General features: G+C 37.7%; 1 protein-coding gene across 8 annotated transcripts in view; it reads right to left on the reverse strand.

Annotated features, from left to right (window-relative positions):
• Positions 1 to 18,546, reverse strand: part of atp11c (ATPase phospholipid transporting 11C) — a 93,818-nt gene that overhangs the window by 12,580 nt on the left and 62,692 nt on the right. For 7 of the 8 annotated variants that reach the window (XR_009064762.1, XM_057849627.1, XM_057849629.1 and 4 more), the window contains exons 8-26: positions 18,384 to 18,434; positions 17,218 to 17,282; positions 17,056 to 17,137; positions 16,832 to 16,982; positions 16,389 to 16,586; positions 13,694 to 13,864; positions 12,470 to 12,654; positions 12,330 to 12,401; positions 12,170 to 12,243; positions 11,059 to 11,162; positions 10,807 to 10,988; positions 10,026 to 10,295; positions 7,091 to 7,268; positions 6,924 to 7,026; positions 6,684 to 6,829; positions 6,555 to 6,614; positions 3,431 to 3,558; positions 2,644 to 2,779; positions 2,500 to 2,565 (exon numbers count right to left, since the gene is read on the reverse strand). Coding sequence is in view for 7 of the 8 variants with exons in the window: in XM_057849627.1 (XP_057705610.1) it covers positions 2,500 to 2,565; positions 2,644 to 2,779; positions 3,431 to 3,558; positions 6,555 to 6,614; positions 6,684 to 6,829; positions 6,924 to 7,026; positions 7,091 to 7,268; positions 10,026 to 10,295; positions 10,807 to 10,988; positions 11,059 to 11,162; positions 12,170 to 12,243; positions 12,330 to 12,401; positions 12,470 to 12,654; positions 13,694 to 13,864; positions 16,389 to 16,586; positions 16,832 to 16,982; positions 17,056 to 17,137; positions 17,218 to 17,282; positions 18,384 to 18,434 (2,422 nt within the window). In the remaining variant the exon portion in view is untranslated. The remainder of the gene's footprint in view (positions 1 to 2,499; positions 2,566 to 2,643; positions 2,780 to 3,430; positions 3,559 to 6,554; positions 6,615 to 6,683; positions 6,830 to 6,923; positions 7,027 to 7,090; positions 7,269 to 10,025; positions 10,296 to 10,806; positions 10,989 to 11,058; positions 11,163 to 12,169; positions 12,244 to 12,329; positions 12,402 to 12,469; positions 12,655 to 13,693; positions 13,865 to 16,388; positions 16,587 to 16,831; positions 16,983 to 17,055; positions 17,138 to 17,217; positions 17,283 to 18,383; positions 18,435 to 18,546) is intronic. The other variant, XM_057849624.1, reaches the window with a different exon arrangement.

The following is an 18,546-nucleotide window of genomic DNA, read 5'->3' on the forward strand; positions in this document are numbered from 1 at the left end:
TTTGGCCTCAGTTATTGCCAGCAAAGGGTACATAACAAAGTATTGAGATGAACTTTTGGTATTGACCAATACTTATTTTTCCCCATGATTTGCAAATAAATTCTTTAAAAATCAAACAATGTGATCCCCCCCCCCCCCACACACACACATTCTGTCTCTCATGGTTGAGGTTTAACCATGTTGACAATTACAGGCCTCTCTTATATTTTCAAGTGGGAGAACTTGCACAATTAGTGGTTGACAAAATACTTACTTGCCCCACTGTATATCGACACACACACACATATATATATATATATATATATATATACATATACATATACACACACACACATATATATATACACACACACACACACACACACATACAGTGGGGAGAACAAGTATTTGATACACTGCCAATGGGTTTTCCCATTGACTGTGTATCAAATACTTGTTCTCCTCACTGTATATATATATATATACACACACATACATATATATACACGCACATACATATATATATATATATATATATATATATACAGTGCCTTGCAAAAGTATTCGGCCCCCTTGAATCTTGCAACCTTTCACCACATTTCAGGCTTCAAACATAAAGATATGAAATTTAATTTTTTTGTCAAGAATGAACAACAAGTGGGACACAATCGTGAAGTGGAACAACATTTATTGGATAATTTCAACTTTTTTAACAAATAAAAAACTGAAAAGTGGGGCGTGCAATATTATTCAGCCCCTTTACTTTCAGTGCAGCAAACTCACTCCAGAAGTTCAGTGAGGATCTCTGAATGATCCAATGTTGTCCTAAATGACCGATGATGATAAATAGAATCCACCTGTGTGTAATCAAGTCTCCGTATAAATGCACCTGCTCTGTGATAGTCTCAGGGTTCTGTTTAAAATGGAGAGAGCATTATGAAAACCAAGGAACACACCAGGCAGGTCCGAGATACTGTTGTGGAGAAGTTTAAAGCCGGATTTGGATACAAAAAGATTTCCCAAGCTTTAAACATCTCAAGGAGCACTGTGCAAGCCATCAGATTGAAATGGAAGGAGCATCAGACCACTGCAAATCTACCAAGACCCGGCCGTCCTTCCAAACTTTCTTCTCAAACAAGGAGAAAACTGATCAGAGATGCAGCCAAGAGGCCCATGATCACTCTGGATGAACTGCAGAGATCTACAGCTGAGGTGGGAGAGTCTGTCCATAGGACTACAATCAGTTGTACACTGCACAAATCTGGCCTTTATGGAAGAGTGGCAAGAAGAAAGCCATTTCTCAAAGATATCCATAAAAAGTCTCGTTTAAAGCTTGCCACAAGCCACCTGGGAGACACATCAAACATGTGGAAGAAGGTGCTCTGGACAGATGAAACCAAACTTGAACTTTTTGGCCACAATGCAAAACGATATGTTTGGCGTAAAAGCAACACAGCTCATCACCCTGAACACACCATCCCCACTGTCAAACATGGTGGTGGCAGCATCATGGTTTGGGCCTGCTTTTCTTCAGCAGGGACAGGGAAGATGGTTAAAATTGACGGGAAGATGGATGCAGCCAAATACAGGAACAATCTGGAAGAAAACCTGTTGGTATCTGCACAAGACTTGAGACTGGGACGGAGATTTATCTTCCAACAGGACAATGATCCAAAACATAAAGCCAAATCTACAATGGAATGGTTAAAAAAATAAACGTATCCAGGTGTTAGAATGGCCAAGTCAAAGTCCAGACCTGAATCCAATCGACAATCTGTGGAAAGAGCTGAAGACTGCTGTTCACAAACACTCTCCATCCAACCTCACTGAGCTCGAGCTGTTTCGCAAGGAAGAATGGGCAAGAATGTCAGTCTCTCGATGTGCAAAACTGATAGAAACATACCCCAAGCGACTTGCAGCTGTAATTGGAGCAAAAGGTGGCGCTACAAAGTATTAACGCAAGGGGGCCGAATAATATTGCACGCCCCACTTTTCAGTTTTTTATTTGTTAAAAAAGTTGAAATTATCCAATAAATTTTGTTCCACTTCACGATTGTGTCCCACTTGTTGTTGATTCTTGACAAAAAATTTTATATCTTTGTGTTTGAAGCCTGAAATGTAGCGAAAGGTTGCAAGGTTCAAGGGGGCCGAATACTTTTGCAAGGCACTGTATATATATTTATATCACATTTTGGATCATGGAGGTCACATCTGTATAACAAATGTGACATCCATTTGGTGGACACGAGGTATTGATGATTTAAGTATTTCTCTATTTAGCAAAACCTATTGCCCTGTAAAGAGACAATTCATTGTTTGTAGTTACACATTTATAGTGCAACTTTTTTTGTTGCAATGCACATTTCCGACTGAAGTGTGAACACCAGAATAAAATAACAGTATATAATACAATTTATAGATGTACAAATTAGTCAACTCATCACAAAAATAGTCTGTGATTAATCAAATGTCAAAATAATCGTTTGTGGCAGAACTAGTATGAAGCAGGTATTCACTCACCTTTAGCGTGACAGTGAATACAAGGACAGTGAAGACGATTGTGCCATACGACCAATTTCCAAAAACCTGGATGTAACAACACACAGAGTACGTGAGCTCAAATTGGCAGGCGTGGAAACGAGACGTGACGATCTGAGCGCAAACCTGGCCGTCCTCCTGCAGTGCTGGGTTTCGAAACAAAAATCTCACCCCAAAGAAGAATACCAAACCGTGGAAGACCGCCAGGAGTGTCCAGTAAAGGAAGGGTCCCCATCGCAACATGGAGTTTTTACGTATCTCTCTGAATGTAGACAAGACAAACAGAAAATGAATACTGATTCAAATGTAAGGACATTAAGATATCTTACAATAATGTTTTAAATTGATTTTAGTTCCAAATTTAGCTATTTTCATTTCTGAATCTATATTAACTTGCCTCCTAATTTACCTGAAAACAAATTTCATCCACAAAATCCATTCTTGGAACCATTTGCTTTTGCATTTACCTAGTACTATTCATTAGCTTATAATGCACACCTTTTTTGTCTATGCCTGAACCTTGACTCAGTAAAAAGAGATGGATGATTGGAAGGGAGATGAATAAAAGGTTAAATATTGATAGATTATTTTTCTTTTTTTTTTTTTTTTTAAAGGAAGTAACTTTGTATTTATAGATTTATCTTTAAAAAGGGAAGTTAAAAATAGATAAAAGGTTAACTTACTTTTTTATTGCATTATTTTGCATTTATTTTAAATGGTTAAAAAAAAGGTTCACTGTGACCTTCATATTTTCTATTTTTATTTTCTCCTCATTTTTAAATCAACATTCCATAATTTAAAACGACAACCCCATTACATCAACCAGCAATCAATGATGATCACTGATCTATCTCAAACTTCAGACATATCAGCGAATCACTTTTTGCACTTCTATGAAAGTTCCGATATTTACCTGTAGAGGGTAGCATTGCCCAGGAGAACCTGGATGCTGATGTGCTGCTCCAAGAGGCTGTAAGCCAGGATGGGCATAGAGGTGAAGCAGATGTTGTACATCGTCAGATAGGCTGCATCATAGAGGGGCTGGATGGGAAAAAGGAGTGAATGGGAAAAGAGGTTTGGGGGCAACCAGGGGTAAATATTATGGAGAGGCGTATGCTAACAAACACAATCTCTATAATAACCCATTATAGGGCACTCATTTAACACAATGGCTGCCATTGACAGCGTTAGATGTCCAATCCATTTTGACTGAGGGCTGGCAAACATCAATGGCTCTAAAACCTGAGCATTCACAGCAAGTCCTGACAGTTAAAATGAATTCTATATGTCAGGCAATTAGTTACATTCTATTAATTAAAAAAAAAAAAAAAAAAGTTATCGGGGCTGTAACGAGAGTGGATTTCTGTTTTTATTTATTATAATTGCAGGGTTTACCCTAATGCTTTATAAGCATGGCAGGCTACCAGGCTTCTCTTGCCCCTGTCTAGGCTAAAAGAGTGCTACAAAAGAAGGTATAAAAAGTAAACATACTTTCATCACATTTTAACTTTGTCTGGTGATGCGGTTGAAAGCGCATGGTAACTTCTTATGGTCGATTTGTGAACCCAGTTCTCTGCCATTTCACTGAATTGCATTGTATTTTTGTTTGTTTGTTAAAACCGTATAAAGACAGCGCCTTTTTGTAGGACTCTAAATGTGGTACTGTTAATACATGGCTTATAATAACACAAAATAGTCATAAATTCAAAATTCTTGTCAGCTTAAAATGTTTATTTTTATTTAAGTTCCAAAAACAGTGGGATGGCGGCCACTAGGCTTTCATGTTTTCTGGGGGAACACAATTTATTGACTCGATTAATTTACAATTAGGGCTGTCAAACGATTAACATTTTTAATCGAGTTAATTACAGCTTAAAAATTAATTAGTCGTAATTAATCGCAATTCAAACCATCTTTAAAATATGCCATATTTTTCTGTAAATTATATATATTCTGTAAAATAAATTGTTGGAATGGAAAGATAAGACACAAGATGGATATATACATTCAACATACGGTACATAAGGACTGTAGTGGGCATTTCACTCTACTGTCATTTAAATCTGTCTATGCTGTCCTCACTCCGAAGCGTCTACTTTTTCCAAAGCTAGACAGCTAGTGAACGACGCCATAATAATCAGACTTCTTCCTTTTTCATCTGATTTATTAATAAAATGGCCTCAAACCATTGTCCTCTTTAGACCGTCGTAAAACTACAAAAAAAAGTACACAAGCATTGCATTAGCAACAACGTTAGATTAGCACGTTATAATCCCTACCCACCGACGTCACAAAATCACGTGCTCGCTGTATGGTTCCGCCCCCTTGTCCGTCATTTTGTGTCTGTATTATCAATGGTCTCAATTGATCGAGCAATTTATAATGCATTTCATGGAAGACCCGGTGCTTTCGGATGCCGTAAACTCACTTGATGCGTTGCATAAAATGCGTGATGTGGAAAAGATTCAGTTTATCCATTCGCCAGATCCATATTTGATGCCTAAATCGATGTTTTTCGACCCGCTGTCTCCGCCGTATTTGCCTGACATCTGCTAGCTACCCTGATATGTACAACTATCTTGTCCACACATAATCAGCCTATTCTCACGAAAGTTTGAAAAACTTTAAGAGCTTGGAGGCTTATAAATACTTCGTTGCTGGTTGGGTGAAACAGGTCCTCGTCCACGAAAATTCGGCAGGAATCTATCTTGTGCTTGGAAAGGTGAGTTACGAAATTTTCAATTCAAAATCTTTTGTTATTGCTAACATCCACTGTCAAGTCTAATGTATTTCATGTCGTTTGTCAATGGAGTTAGGGCTTTTAATGTTTATATGGTTTAGCGATAGCACTCTCACTACATACATACGTGTATGTTGTCGGCGATTAGCCTAGCAATGATCTTAATTGTGGTTGTCAGCCCAAAACCCTCTAAATATATATTAAATGCATCTTACCAGATATAAAATGACTACTACATAATCTGTGGTAATCGTTTGGAGCCCAGTTTTCTCGTCGAATTGCAGCAGCCCATCTCGCTCTCTTCTCTCCGGGTCTCTCGGAATCCGGTAGAACTTCAAGTCTCTCCGTCTTCTCCGTCTATCTTCTCTGTTATTGCAACCGACCGCCACGCACGCTTTCACCATTTTGATTATTAATGTTAACGAGCAGAAAAACACGTCGTAAATAGGAGGAATGTACGTAGCCGTAACAGGTAAACATGATGTGTTGACGGACAATTGGGCGGCACCAGTCAGGAGGGCGGAGTTGTGACGTCACGTGGGTAGGGTCTATACAGGTTCACTAAACGTAAACAAAAAGCGTCTCATACAAAAAATATAACATTTTGCTTACTAACATAATATGTACATTCTTTACAACAACCATGCTTACGGACAAATCTTGTCCAAGGATTATATAAGCACAACATTACAACGTAGGCGTCAGCCCGAGACGTCGTGCAGCCATACTGAAGTGGCAAGAAAACAATAAACCATGTCGCAAAGCGACCACAAGAGTTCGCTGTTAGACAGCACAAAAAGCCTTGCTGTAAAACTTACCAAAAGGCAGAATACTGTCTGAGCGGGACATGTGCGTTAATTGCGTCAAATATTTTAACGTGATTAATGAAAAAAAATAATTACCGTGCGTTAACGCGATAATTTTGGCAGCCCTATTTACAATTGTATTCATTCATTTAAAATAACACTTTGGGTCATGTTGGTCACACCTGTATAACAAATATGTTAATATTGTGGCCTACATGACCCAAAATGTCATGTCCAAATATGTTTTTTTTTTGTTTACAGAAAATAGTCAGTTGCCCTATAAAGGGTTAACTCTTTCAGTGCCATTGACGATGATGAATTGCTCGAGTGGCATTTGGCGTAGTGAATATAATAGACTTAGTCACTCGATAGATCACCCTCAATATCAGCTATTTTGACTATGAAAAATGTAAAACATGTCTGAATCTGGCATGGAAGTTCAGACATTGAGGGTAAATCTGAGGAAAGATGGGGAACATGATGATGCTCACCTGCTGGGAATGGCCGCAGAAGAACTGGTACAAAAACTGAGGTAAGATGAAGCACAGGTTCTGTGGGCAAATGATAATTTCACCTCCAACGCATGTTCTTAACAACAAAGAATGGATTTAATTTCTCACCTTGTAGAAGAAATACTGCACCAAGTGAGCAATGCGAACATAGTACAGATGTCCATGAGCGAGCAGGAGTTTTTTCAGGTGTTTGAGTTTGGGTATGGCATAGTCGCTGTTCCTCACCGCTTGGCGACCTTCTTTACCCTTGATGCCTGAAAAAATAAATTAATTAATTAATTGAAAAAAAAAACAAAAACAATTGTTAGAGAGATTAAATTTTGGCACATGTAGCATGAGCTTTCTCACCAATGCCAACATGAGCTTCCAAAATCATGCTGACGTCATTAGCGCCATCACCGATGGAGAGGGTAATGGGGTTGCCTTTGGAGTTCTTGACCAGTTTTACAATCTGAAATAGTGAGCAGCCAATCAGAAATCATAATAAAATGCTACATAGACAACATTTTTCTGACCTGGGCTTTTTGCAAAGGAGCCATGCGGCAGCAGAGCACAGCGGTGCAGTTTTGGCAGGTCTGCAGGAAGAGGTTTCTGTAGTGGCTGGAGTTGGAATCGGTGGAGTTGAGCACCATCGAGAGACTGGCTCCGTCAATAATAAAACCGAAATCATGGTTGGTAACAGTCCAGCTCCTGCTGCAAGAAAGCCCGTCAATCAAACTTAGCATGAAAAGTTGAGTACAGTACTAGGGCTGCTAACACGAATCGCCAAATCGACAACTAAATAATAATCAAATTAATCCCCAAGTTTTTTTTTGTCAATTGAGACATCGTTGACCAAAGAGTTTTCTAAATGGTCCAAAGAGAGCCTTTTATAATATTTGTTTATTATTTATTTTACCTCCAAGACTAGGTAAAAGCTACAGAAGGTGGAGTTAATGTAATTGATTTTGAATGGTGCCAATATGTTTGTGTTCAAGATAAAACATAAATAGAAGAAATCTGTTAACAGCGAGTTATAAAACAAAATTGGAAAAAGTACATGTTCTTGTGTGCAGGTATTATATAAGATTGATTAAAAATATATACGGTATTATTTTATTTTTAACATTTTCAAAATGTTCATTACAAAAAGGCGAACCAGTAGGTATTTCCCAGAATTCCGTAAGCATAAATTTAAAAAATGATGACTACGTATCTCTTAATTCCCTGAAATGAGGTTGGTGTGGCTTGTAGTTATGTGGGCCTTAAAGTCAGAAAAGTACAGTAATAAAAAATGAGATATTTGCAAACATCTGGTTTTGCTTTGGAATACAATCAAACAGTTAAATAATGCTCAACATCCAACCTACAGTGGAATGAAAATATATATGAATCTTTTGGAATTCCTCACATTTCTGCATAAAATCCCCATCAAATGTGATCTGATCTTTGTCAAAATCACACAGATGAAAAAACTGCTTTAACTAAAACCACCCAAACATTTATAGGTTTTCACATTTTAATGAGGATAGTTTGCAAACAATGACAGAAGGGGGAAAAATAGGTAAGTGAACAATCGCATTTAATATTTAGTGGCCCCGCTTTGGCAGCAACAACTTCAACTAGACACTTTGTTCTCTACAAAACTGCTGTAGTTCAGTCATATTCCTGGGATGTCTAGCATGAATTGCTGTCTTTAGGTCATGCCACAGCATCTCAGTGGGATTCAAGTCTGGACTGACTTGGTCACTCCAGAGTCCAGAACGTATTTCTTTTTCTTCTGAAACCATTCTGAAGTTGATTTACTTCTGTGTTTTGGATCATTGTCTTGTTGCAGCATCCATCCTCTTTTTAGCTTCAATCTATTTGACAGACAGCCTCAGGTTTTCCTGCAAAACATCCTGATAAAACTTTTGAATTCATTTTTCCATTAAAGATTACAAGTTGTCCAGGCCACGAGGCAGAAAAAACAGCCCTAAATCATGATGCTCCCTCCACCATGCTCCACGGTGGGGATGAGGTGTTGATGTTGGTGAGCTGTTCCATTTTTCCTCCACACATGATGTTGTGTGTTACTCCCAAATAATTCGTAACTGTCACTTCTGTGATCCTCTTTGTCTCTTAGGACATCTACCACACAGTGGCGCCTCTTTATGTTCACTTTCTTCTTCAGTTGCTACCTACCTTTTGAGGAGTCAAGTATGACCATGTGTGCGTGGTCCGTTGCACTCCCGAGTGACAAGTGGTTGAGCTGGATTTACTTATTTTTAGTGTATTAAAAGTGCATAAGTGGAAGTCTGCTTCCTTTTTTACTTTTTATGCACTCATCCTGCCCTGCCACGCGTGGTTTCATCAGTCCACAAAATATTTTGCCAAAAAGTCTGGAGTGTCTAAGTGCCTTTTTGGGAACATTAAATGAACAACAATGGTTTTTTTTCGACAGCAGTGGCTTCCTCTGTGGAGTCCTCCCATGAACACCATTCTTGGCCATAGTTTTACATATAGTTGATGTGTGCACTGAAATATTGGACTGTGCCAGTGATTTCTGCAAGTCTTTAGCAGAAATGTTAGGGTTCTTTTTTTTTTTTTTTTTTTTATCTCTGAGTGTTCTGCGCTGAACTCTTGGCGTCATCTTTGGTGGACGGCCACTCCTTGGGTAAGAAGCGACATTGCCAAACTCTGTCCATTTGTAGACAACTTCTCTGACTAGCGATTGATGAACATCCAGACTTTTAGAAATAGTTTTGTATCCTTTCCCAGCTTTATACAAATCAACAATCCTTGATTGCAGGTCTTCAGACAAAACTTTTGGCCAAGCCATGATGCACACCAGACAATGCCCCCCCCCCCCTTCTTCTTCTCCCTGGCACACGTTATAATAAGGAGGTGGCTTGCATTTTGTGTGTGAACTGAAAATACTCCCTGTCCACTGAGAAGAAGAACGGCGTTCTCATCAAGTCATTTCTTTCCTGGTGCGTGTTTTATAGTGGCCAGGATAGCTTTAAACCACTCATCAGTGATTTGGCGCACACACACCTGACTTAAAATGTTTGGCAAAAATTGTTTTTTTAAGTCTCCTTAGGCAGAGGGTTCACTTATTTTTCCCCCCCTTCTGTCATTGTTTGCTTGCTTTCCTCATTGATATATGAAAACCTATTAAGGTTTGGGTAGTTTTAGTTAAAGCAGACACTGTATTTTCATCCATGTGATTTTGACAAAGATCAGATCACATTTGATGGTGATTTCATGCAGAAATGTGACAAATTCCAAAAGGTTCAGATAGTTTTTAATACCACTGTATCTCAGTACATCCTTTTTTGTTCCAATGCAGATTCCCAGCTAAAGTCTTAATTCCATAGTAATATAACTAATTACTAATGACAATTACCGGTAGTCCATGAATCGCAAAAATAATCAGTGATTAGTCGACTTTGTGGCAGCCCTAAACATGACAAAAAATGGGAAACCGACCTCCTAACACCATTTTCCAAGGTGTGCTCATCCTGAACGGCTTTCTTGTGATACTCGAGTAAGAGCTCGTGCAGTCTTTCCTCGCGCTTGCGACCGCCTCGAGCGTCGAGCGTGCGCACCGTCAGCTCCAAGAGCTCGGTGGTCCTCTGAAACAGGCGACAGGCAAAACAGGTGGACTTGGCTGTCTCCATTTTGTCCCCTGTCAGCACCCAGATTTTAATGCCAGCGCCCTGCAGGGCCTCCATTGTTTCCGCTGCCTCTTCTTGAAGTCTGCAGAAAAAGGATACCATGTCAAATTCACTGCTATTTAGTTTCCCCCAGTAGTTTATAAGCTAGGCGGACAGCCAGGCTTTCCTTGCCTCTCCACAAAGCTAAAACAGTGCTATAAAAGAAAAGTTTAAAAAGTAACACATATTTGAGCCACATTTTATGAGACGGCTAAAAGTGCAATGGCGACATTGTGCGGTCGATATCTGATCAAACCTGTCTCAGCCCTCTCCCATTGCACTGAATTGTATTGTATTTTTGTTTGATATACCTGTATTTTAAGACTGCCCCTTTTTGTGAGACTAAGTTGAAGTATTGTTAATAAAAGGCTTTTGTAACACATAATGGTCATAATTTTCAAATTCCTGTCAACTCAACATTTTTAAATTTATTTATTTCCAAAAACATGGTAAGCTGCTGATTTACTTCTCGACAAACACGTTTTGGCAGTTTTCTGGGGGGAAACCCTGATGTTGCAAACAGCCGATTCATTATTACAAACTTTACGACCCACCTATCTTCAACAGCAGTCGCTCCAATGAGACTCATGCCAGTCTCCACCTCGTTATACACTGCCATGAGCTTCTCCTCTCTGTCCTGCAAAGCCAGTCTGGCTTCCCTAAGGCCCGCGTCGGCCCGGGCGTACTCCTCAGTGCCGAGGAGCTTGTAGGCAACGCACAGTGTTCTGTAGCCCTCCTGCATGGAAAAGAACACCTCAAATCAATCTGCTGTGAAATGATGAGAGTGCCGTGTGTCATCAGCCCACCTTTGCATTTCGCTCCACGTGCACACGAATGGGCTCCACTTCCTCTTGTTGGACACGAGGAAATATAGATGAGTCTGCTCCCTTGCAGAAGAGCACGATATCCCCTGCGTGACATTTAGAAGCACAAACGCACACTGTTAGATAACGCTGGTGTGATTAATTTACGACTAATTGACATCTAGATTTTTTTTTTTGGTAACTATGAATCTTCCAAATCCTCTTTTTGAGGCTTTTCAGATTATTATTTTTTCTTACTTCTTTTCATTTAAATAAATAAAAAAATAAATAAAAATAGGGCCGGGGGGAGGGGGTCGGTAATTATTGTATTTTATATATTTATACTTAAAAAAATCTAATTTAGATTTTTAAAAAATATATATTTTGAAGAATATAGTATGTTTTTAATTGTCACTTTTAAAAAATGTACTGGACTGTCTCAGAAAATTAGAATACACAATATTCTAATTTTCTGAGACAGTCCTGTACATTAATCCACCATTTAAAGCAGGGGTGTCCAAACTTTTTGCAAAGGGGACCAGATTTGGCGTGGTAAAAATGTGGGGGGCCGACCTTGGCTGACGTCCTTTACATAGAACAATATACAGGACTGTCTCAGAAAATGAGAATATTGTGTATTCTAATTTTCTGAGACAGTCCAGTATTTTCCTTATTTTTGTCTTAACTGCAAACAATAAATATTGTTTTTATTGGTTGAGACATTGTTGACCTAAATATAATCAGTCCTTTTGGTTGAGCCTCTTAATTTTACTTTTTTTATTAAGAGGAAGAAACTAATTATTCATCCATATATGCAAAACTTATTTTATTGTATTCATTTAAAACATATCAAATGGAAAAGGAGGAATGGGAAATAGTCTTTTTTTTTTATTTTATGAAGTTTATGCAACACATATATTTTAATGAAAAACAGAGAAATTAGTCACCTGATTTGCATTTGACAATGACTCATTCTTTTTTTCTCACTCCTATTTTATTGTATTCATTTAAACAAACGGAAAAGGAGGAATAGGAAATAGTCTTTTTTATTTATTTCATCAAGTTTATGCAACACATACTGTATATTTTAATGAATAGCAAAGAAATTAGTCACCTGATTTGCATTTGACAATGACACTCATTCGTCTTCTCACTGGGTCAAAATTTAACACGTGAAGGAGCTCATAGCTGCCAAGAGAAAACAAAATGGACACAAATGAGAAAGGAGATCTTGATCTGGTTTTCTGAGTTTCTTTTAATGTGTTTTAACTTACACTTCAATTTCATGGCTCCTGTTAAGGATTTTCATGGCTTTACTTTCCAGACCCAGATATGTGAAACCATACCTGCAGGTGGAGACAAACCACCACAAATTCAGTCCAGACATTTAGTCTGCTGCTCTCTCCTTACTCACCTCATGGCACCCTTGACCAGAGCAACCTCATCGGGAGAGGACGCTATAAAGCCCCTTTCATCTATAGGGACACGCAGCACGATGGTGTCCACCTGGTCGCCCTGGATCTGATCGGTATTGGGGGCATCCTTCACCTGGACTGTGTGGCACAGGCAAATGGCACGAAGAAACAGTTCCTCGCGCTCCTACCAAAACAGTCACATGGAATAACAATTATGTTAGGATATACACTCAGTGGTGGACCAGTAGCACCAAACTACACAAGTCATTAACTCCTTGCCTGCTATTGACAACGGTAGACATCCAATTCCTTAAAATGGGAGAACTGGCTTTGAATGCTTATGTTTCCGTGCCACTTAGACGCACCATCTATACTACACGACTCTATCTAATCCATTTTGACTGGGAGGTTGGAAATGAACATTCGAATTGAACATTCGAAATCCTCACAAAACCTTAACGCCATTTTGATTATTAATAATATTGGAACAACACTGAATCAATGTTTTGTTTTCGACTAAAACGCCTACTCATCCATAATTTAATGAGTTTTCAATCATATCTCCCGGTCAATCATAAATCAACTATTTGTCAACATTAGTTCATCAACTATAAAACAATCAGACTATGAAAACAATGTTAACCTACCCATCGCCTGAAATACCATAGAACAACGTTGTTTCAACGTCACTTCAAATCGAAAATTTCTATGTCAACCGTAGTGATGATTTTGATGGAAAATCAACGTTTATTCAATGTCGGTCTGCTATCTGGGATTGGAATCCATTTCAACTGGGAGAAGCTGGAAGTGATCATTGATTGAAAATGGATTGGACGTCCATTGCCGTCAATGTACTAAATACAGTACGTCTTTGTTTAATTTTGGTTCTCCTGCTCCTCCATACCCAACTCTCGCCACATTTCATTAACTCCTTGGCTGCCACTGTTGTCGATCGCCGTCAATGCTTCCTGTGCTTCCCCCCTCTTTAGCTTCTGCTGGAAACTCTCCAAGTCCAATGTCATATACAGTAGCTGGAAATTAGATAAATCTCAAAATTTATAACCAGTTGTCTTCTACTCAATATGTTGCGCAAAAGTCTATAAAGTCTTATCAGGCCGACACTTAAGTGCTGATTACATATGCTGACATGGCAAGTTGACCGATTTTTTTTCTTTTGTGTGTGTGTGCGTAAAACAGATGGGGCGGCTACGATAAACACCTACCCTGCCAGCTTTTTCTTCCATTCTACTTGTGGGCCCATCTGTGACACAAAATCTGTCTAACTCTGAGTCGTTGTCTCGATGCTTGTACTGGAATCCGTCGATGCAGCACTCGATAAACTGCATGTTATTCTGCGTGAGGGTCCCCGTTTTGTCAGTGAACACATACTCCACCTGCAGGCGGCAAACATGAAAAAAATATGTTGTCAAAGTCATTTACGTAAAAACCATGTTGTCAAAGGGAAGAGTCGGGCCCAATGAGAACACAACACCACACTGATCATTAACCTTGCACACTGCATTAGTTTTGCATCTCTGTCATCTCAATCAAAGGGTGAATAGAGATGTCAATGGCAAGTGACGCCAATTAAAAAGTGCCATAAAACTAGATAAGTCAAAATGACACCAACAGCGAGGGGTATCTTATTAGCATTCAAAAGTTGACATCAGAGTGGAGATCACATCCAAGCACTTTAACTCGTTGGCTGCCATGAATGGTTATTTTGTATACTCCAATAATCACTGTTAGCTGTTGGAACGAAAAATGATGGACTGAAAAATAATGGGTTCATTAATGTTTGTAACTATATAATTTCAAAAAACCTACTTTCGAGTACTACAGAAATCAGGCAATATTTCCTGTTATTTTTCTTAAAAATAAATAAATAAATAAATATATATATATATATATATATATATATATATATATATATATATATATATATATATATATATATAATATACGTATATTAGGGGTGTAACGGTACACAAAAATCTCGGTTCGGTACGTACCTCGGTTTTCAGGTCACGGTTCGGTTCATTTTTGGTAAAGTAAAAAAACAAAATGCAAAATATAAATGTGCTAGTTGTTTATTACACACCTTTGTGCTTTCAACAATAGGAACATTAGCCTATACCAAGCTAGAATTCTGCTAAAAAAGTATTTAAAGATATTAGATATATTTAAGATATATTTAAAGATAATGCAACAACAATTTGCCTTTCAGACCCCGCATATTGGTCAGCTTTCTTTTTGAAAGAAAGAAAAAAAGAAGTCCTGTGCTAAAGAGAAAAGCAATCCCAATGACAAAGATTTTAACATGTATTTTACACATGAAATGCCTCAATGAATCATTTCTTTTTCTTATGAACGGTTTTCAAAAGCTTCATTGGTGGATTTTCTCAAGTTAGAGCGCCACACAGAAGTTAATAAATTTGTGTAAGCAGGATCTGTGTATTATTCTTATTATTTAATTACAGGTGTTTTAGCTCGTTTCAATTTATTTTATTTTTATTTGGGCTATTATTTATTTTATTATGTGTTTATATTTTACAAATGTGATGTAGTATTAATTTATATTGTATATTTTATGTTGTATAACTTTAGTTCCTATGTGAATATTAGTTCCTTATTGTTTTGTTGTGGTAGGAGGATTTTGTATTGAACACGGGACCGTGTTGGTTATTATTATAGCAGAGAAGACAGCAGTAAATCAACAAAGACAAGTCAACTGTGCCCCGATCTACCACTCCAGAGATCTGATGGACTCAAAAAGTGGGTTACGATTGCATATTAGTTTGAAAATCGACCGGATCCACTGTATTTTTATACAAGTGACTTCCGGTCTGCCCGATCCTAGCTACCGGTAGTAGTATTGATGCAGGAGGGTCGCGTCTCGTGTCAAATAATAAACTCCGCTGTTCTTTTCGCGTGCGGCGCGTTGAGCCGCTTCTGGGACGCGTCTAACACGCGGCCACACTGCGACTGGTGTGCATTGGCTGATTGACTTTAGCGCCCGCGTTTCACTGCGTTCTCGCGGCGGCCACGTTCTCGTGTCGTTGACATTTCTAAGTTACACTGTCCTACCGTGTTGGTCCTCATTATAGTAGAGAAGACAGAGTAAATATAATCTACACAAAGAAACTAACCCGATCGACTCACAGCCTCGAAAAGTAAGGGTGACATTACGTCAGAAACTCGTTCGGTACGCCTCCGTTCCGGACCGAGCACCACGTACCGAAATATATATATATATATATATATATATATATATATATATATATATATATATATATATATATATATATATCTATCTATGATAGTCGGTATCTATGATAGATAGATAGATAGATAGATAGATAGATAGATAGATAGATAGATAGATAGATAGATAGATAGATAGATAGATAGATAGATAGATAGATAGATAGATAGATAGATAGATAGATAGATAGATAGATAGATAGATAGATAGATAGATAGTGTATATATTTACGGTTACATATTTTAAAATTACGAAAAAAAATATAATGGGAAATTACTCCATTTCTTTGCATTTTTTTTTTAAATAAAAATGAATAAAGAGAACATGTTTTTTGTCTTTTTTAATTGCTAAAAATTGCATTTTCAAATAAAGATAAAATATATATAATTAATATAACATATAATATTAATATAATTTAAACAGTAAATATTCTCATTCTATATTTTTCTTAATTAAAAACACAGGCTGCAAATCCTCATCTTTCAATGCCATACCTTTCGCCCCTCCCTGTCAAAATGGATTGGACGTCTATGCCCTCAGTGGCAGCCAATGAGTTAAATGAGTGCCCAATGCAATTTAGTACATTTCTCAAAAACACATTATTTTCAAAAAGCCTTTGACCATTAGTGTGTCTGATAACCTCAAAGACTGACCTGCCCTAGTTCCTCATTGAGGTCTGAGGTGTTAACCAGTGCTCCCTCGTTGATATCAGGGTCAAAAAAGTCCTTATCCCAGGAGATAAAAAACGACCCCAAAAACTTTTGCATCTCAACCGTCACGTACATGGACACGGGAATGATGAAGTTGAAGAGCACCATAAATGAAAGGAAGTCGGTGAACATTTTTAGATACTGTTGATGGAGGGGGAAAAAAATTAGTCAAGTCATAAACCATGTTGTTTGGATTGAAATGTTCATCGTTGATTGGCGCCAAAGGTTAACAGTCGATGAAATGGCCGATTTCACAGAGCAGTTTTCACAGCGCATAATTTTATTAGAGTGGATCAGTTAAGGCTGACGCTTGTAAAACAAGATTAAAAATATGGTGCATGAAGCTGTTGCCGTTACAACACAACTCCCGTATATTTTCCACCTACCACATTGGTGTCCCTCTCTTTTTGGGTTTTCTCATTGTACCAAGGCTCATCCTGGCCCGGCTTGCTTTGCCAAACATACTTGAGCGTTGTGCAAACAAGGGCTTTGCTCACCAGAATGCAAAGGTAAACCAAAAGGAAGGCATTAATGGACCTGAGATCGGGCAGGGGGACACATGTTAGCTAAAAGGTTACTGGAATATGGTGGCAAAATGGTGTGAACTTACTTTTCCACAGCAGAGCGTTTCTGAGACTTGCCCTGATAATTGAGTGCCATTTTGGTCTCCATGCCAGTGTAAATAGCAACACCTTCAACAACAGAAAAATTAAAAAAATCTCACTTTGTTAACTTTGAGAATCAAGCATAAAGAAAGTTAAAGTCAACTCACCGCAGACTTTCTGAGTATTTTTTAAAGTTGCCCCTTTCAGCAGCAAATTCTCCGGTCCCAAAGACCTGCAAAGAAGCATCAGTTAAAGTCAGATGACAGATTCTTGCCCTTTCATTTCCTGGAAACCGGGCAGCCCAGTCAATGTTGTTTATAAAAGTCCCAGTATCATAAAACTCACGAGTTATATACTTATAAGGCTCTGGGTTTTACATTTTAGCTATAAATGTGTATTGGCAGCAAAAACTATGTGCTGAGAAAAAAATCGGATTATTAATACTATATTATGATAAATTCTGCTTTTATTGAAAACTACACCCGTGGTCAAATGATTTAACTCACTTTTTTATGATACTGAATGATGAAGTGTCTCAAAACTTAACTGTGGGTATGCAAAAATAGGAAAATTCACCCATTTTGATTCTAAAAATAAACAGTCAAAAAGAAAATATTTAATAATTTCTATTTTTATTCAAAACATTTTTAATGATTTTAAGTTTAAAAATTAAATATAGAAAATTAATGTTTTTGACCTGTTTTTTTAATAGAATGCAGAACAACCTAAATAAAAGAATGTATTAAAAAGATAATGCACTATTTACTATATATTTTCCTTTTTTAAAAAATAAATTATCTTTCAAATATTTAGAAAAAATAAATTATAAACCAAAAAGAGAATGTAAATTGTTTCCCCCCCCTCTTATATTTTGTTTTCCTTAAAAGTTTTTTTTTTTTAATTTGTTTTTTTACTACATTTGTTTTATTTTATTTATTTTTTATTATTATAATGGTTTGAAATAAATACAATTTAAAATTAACAATAACAATAACAATAATTTATTAAGAGGCTCAAAAAAGAATTTGGACAACTGGCACTCATCTCTAAAAGACATCCGTATGACTGCAGTCTGGGCTATGCGGGAGAGACACAGGCATTTGTTTCAAGCCATTACAAATCTGCCAGCAATAAACGTCTGCAAGACAGCACAGCTTTGGAAAGCGTTTCTGAATCCGCGCCAGCGCCTTTTAATTTTACCAGTGCACTACAATAAAGGATCAATAAAAGAATGATCTGCTGGCGATGCAAACTAATGGGTGCTTAAGCAAACTGTGTTTTGATCAGGCTCTCACTTTAAAGTGAGCTCGCTGGACTGTAAGAGTGCTCTCACCTCACTGCTGGTTCCTGATTGCTTTTGTAGATGTACATACGGCCAACAAACCTGCCAGAAAAAGAAAAAAAACACACACACACTAATGACTTCTGAGCAAAACTACAAATTAGGACAAAATGGTTTGTTGGCTAATAGTTGCTACATTTTTCTCTCCATCTGA

Source organism: Corythoichthys intestinalis, chromosome 11 (genome assembly GCF_030265065.1).
Source record: "Corythoichthys intestinalis isolate RoL2023-P3 chromosome 11, ASM3026506v1, whole genome shotgun sequence".
Taxonomy (NCBI): domain Eukaryota; kingdom Metazoa; phylum Chordata; class Actinopteri; order Syngnathiformes; family Syngnathidae; genus Corythoichthys; species Corythoichthys intestinalis.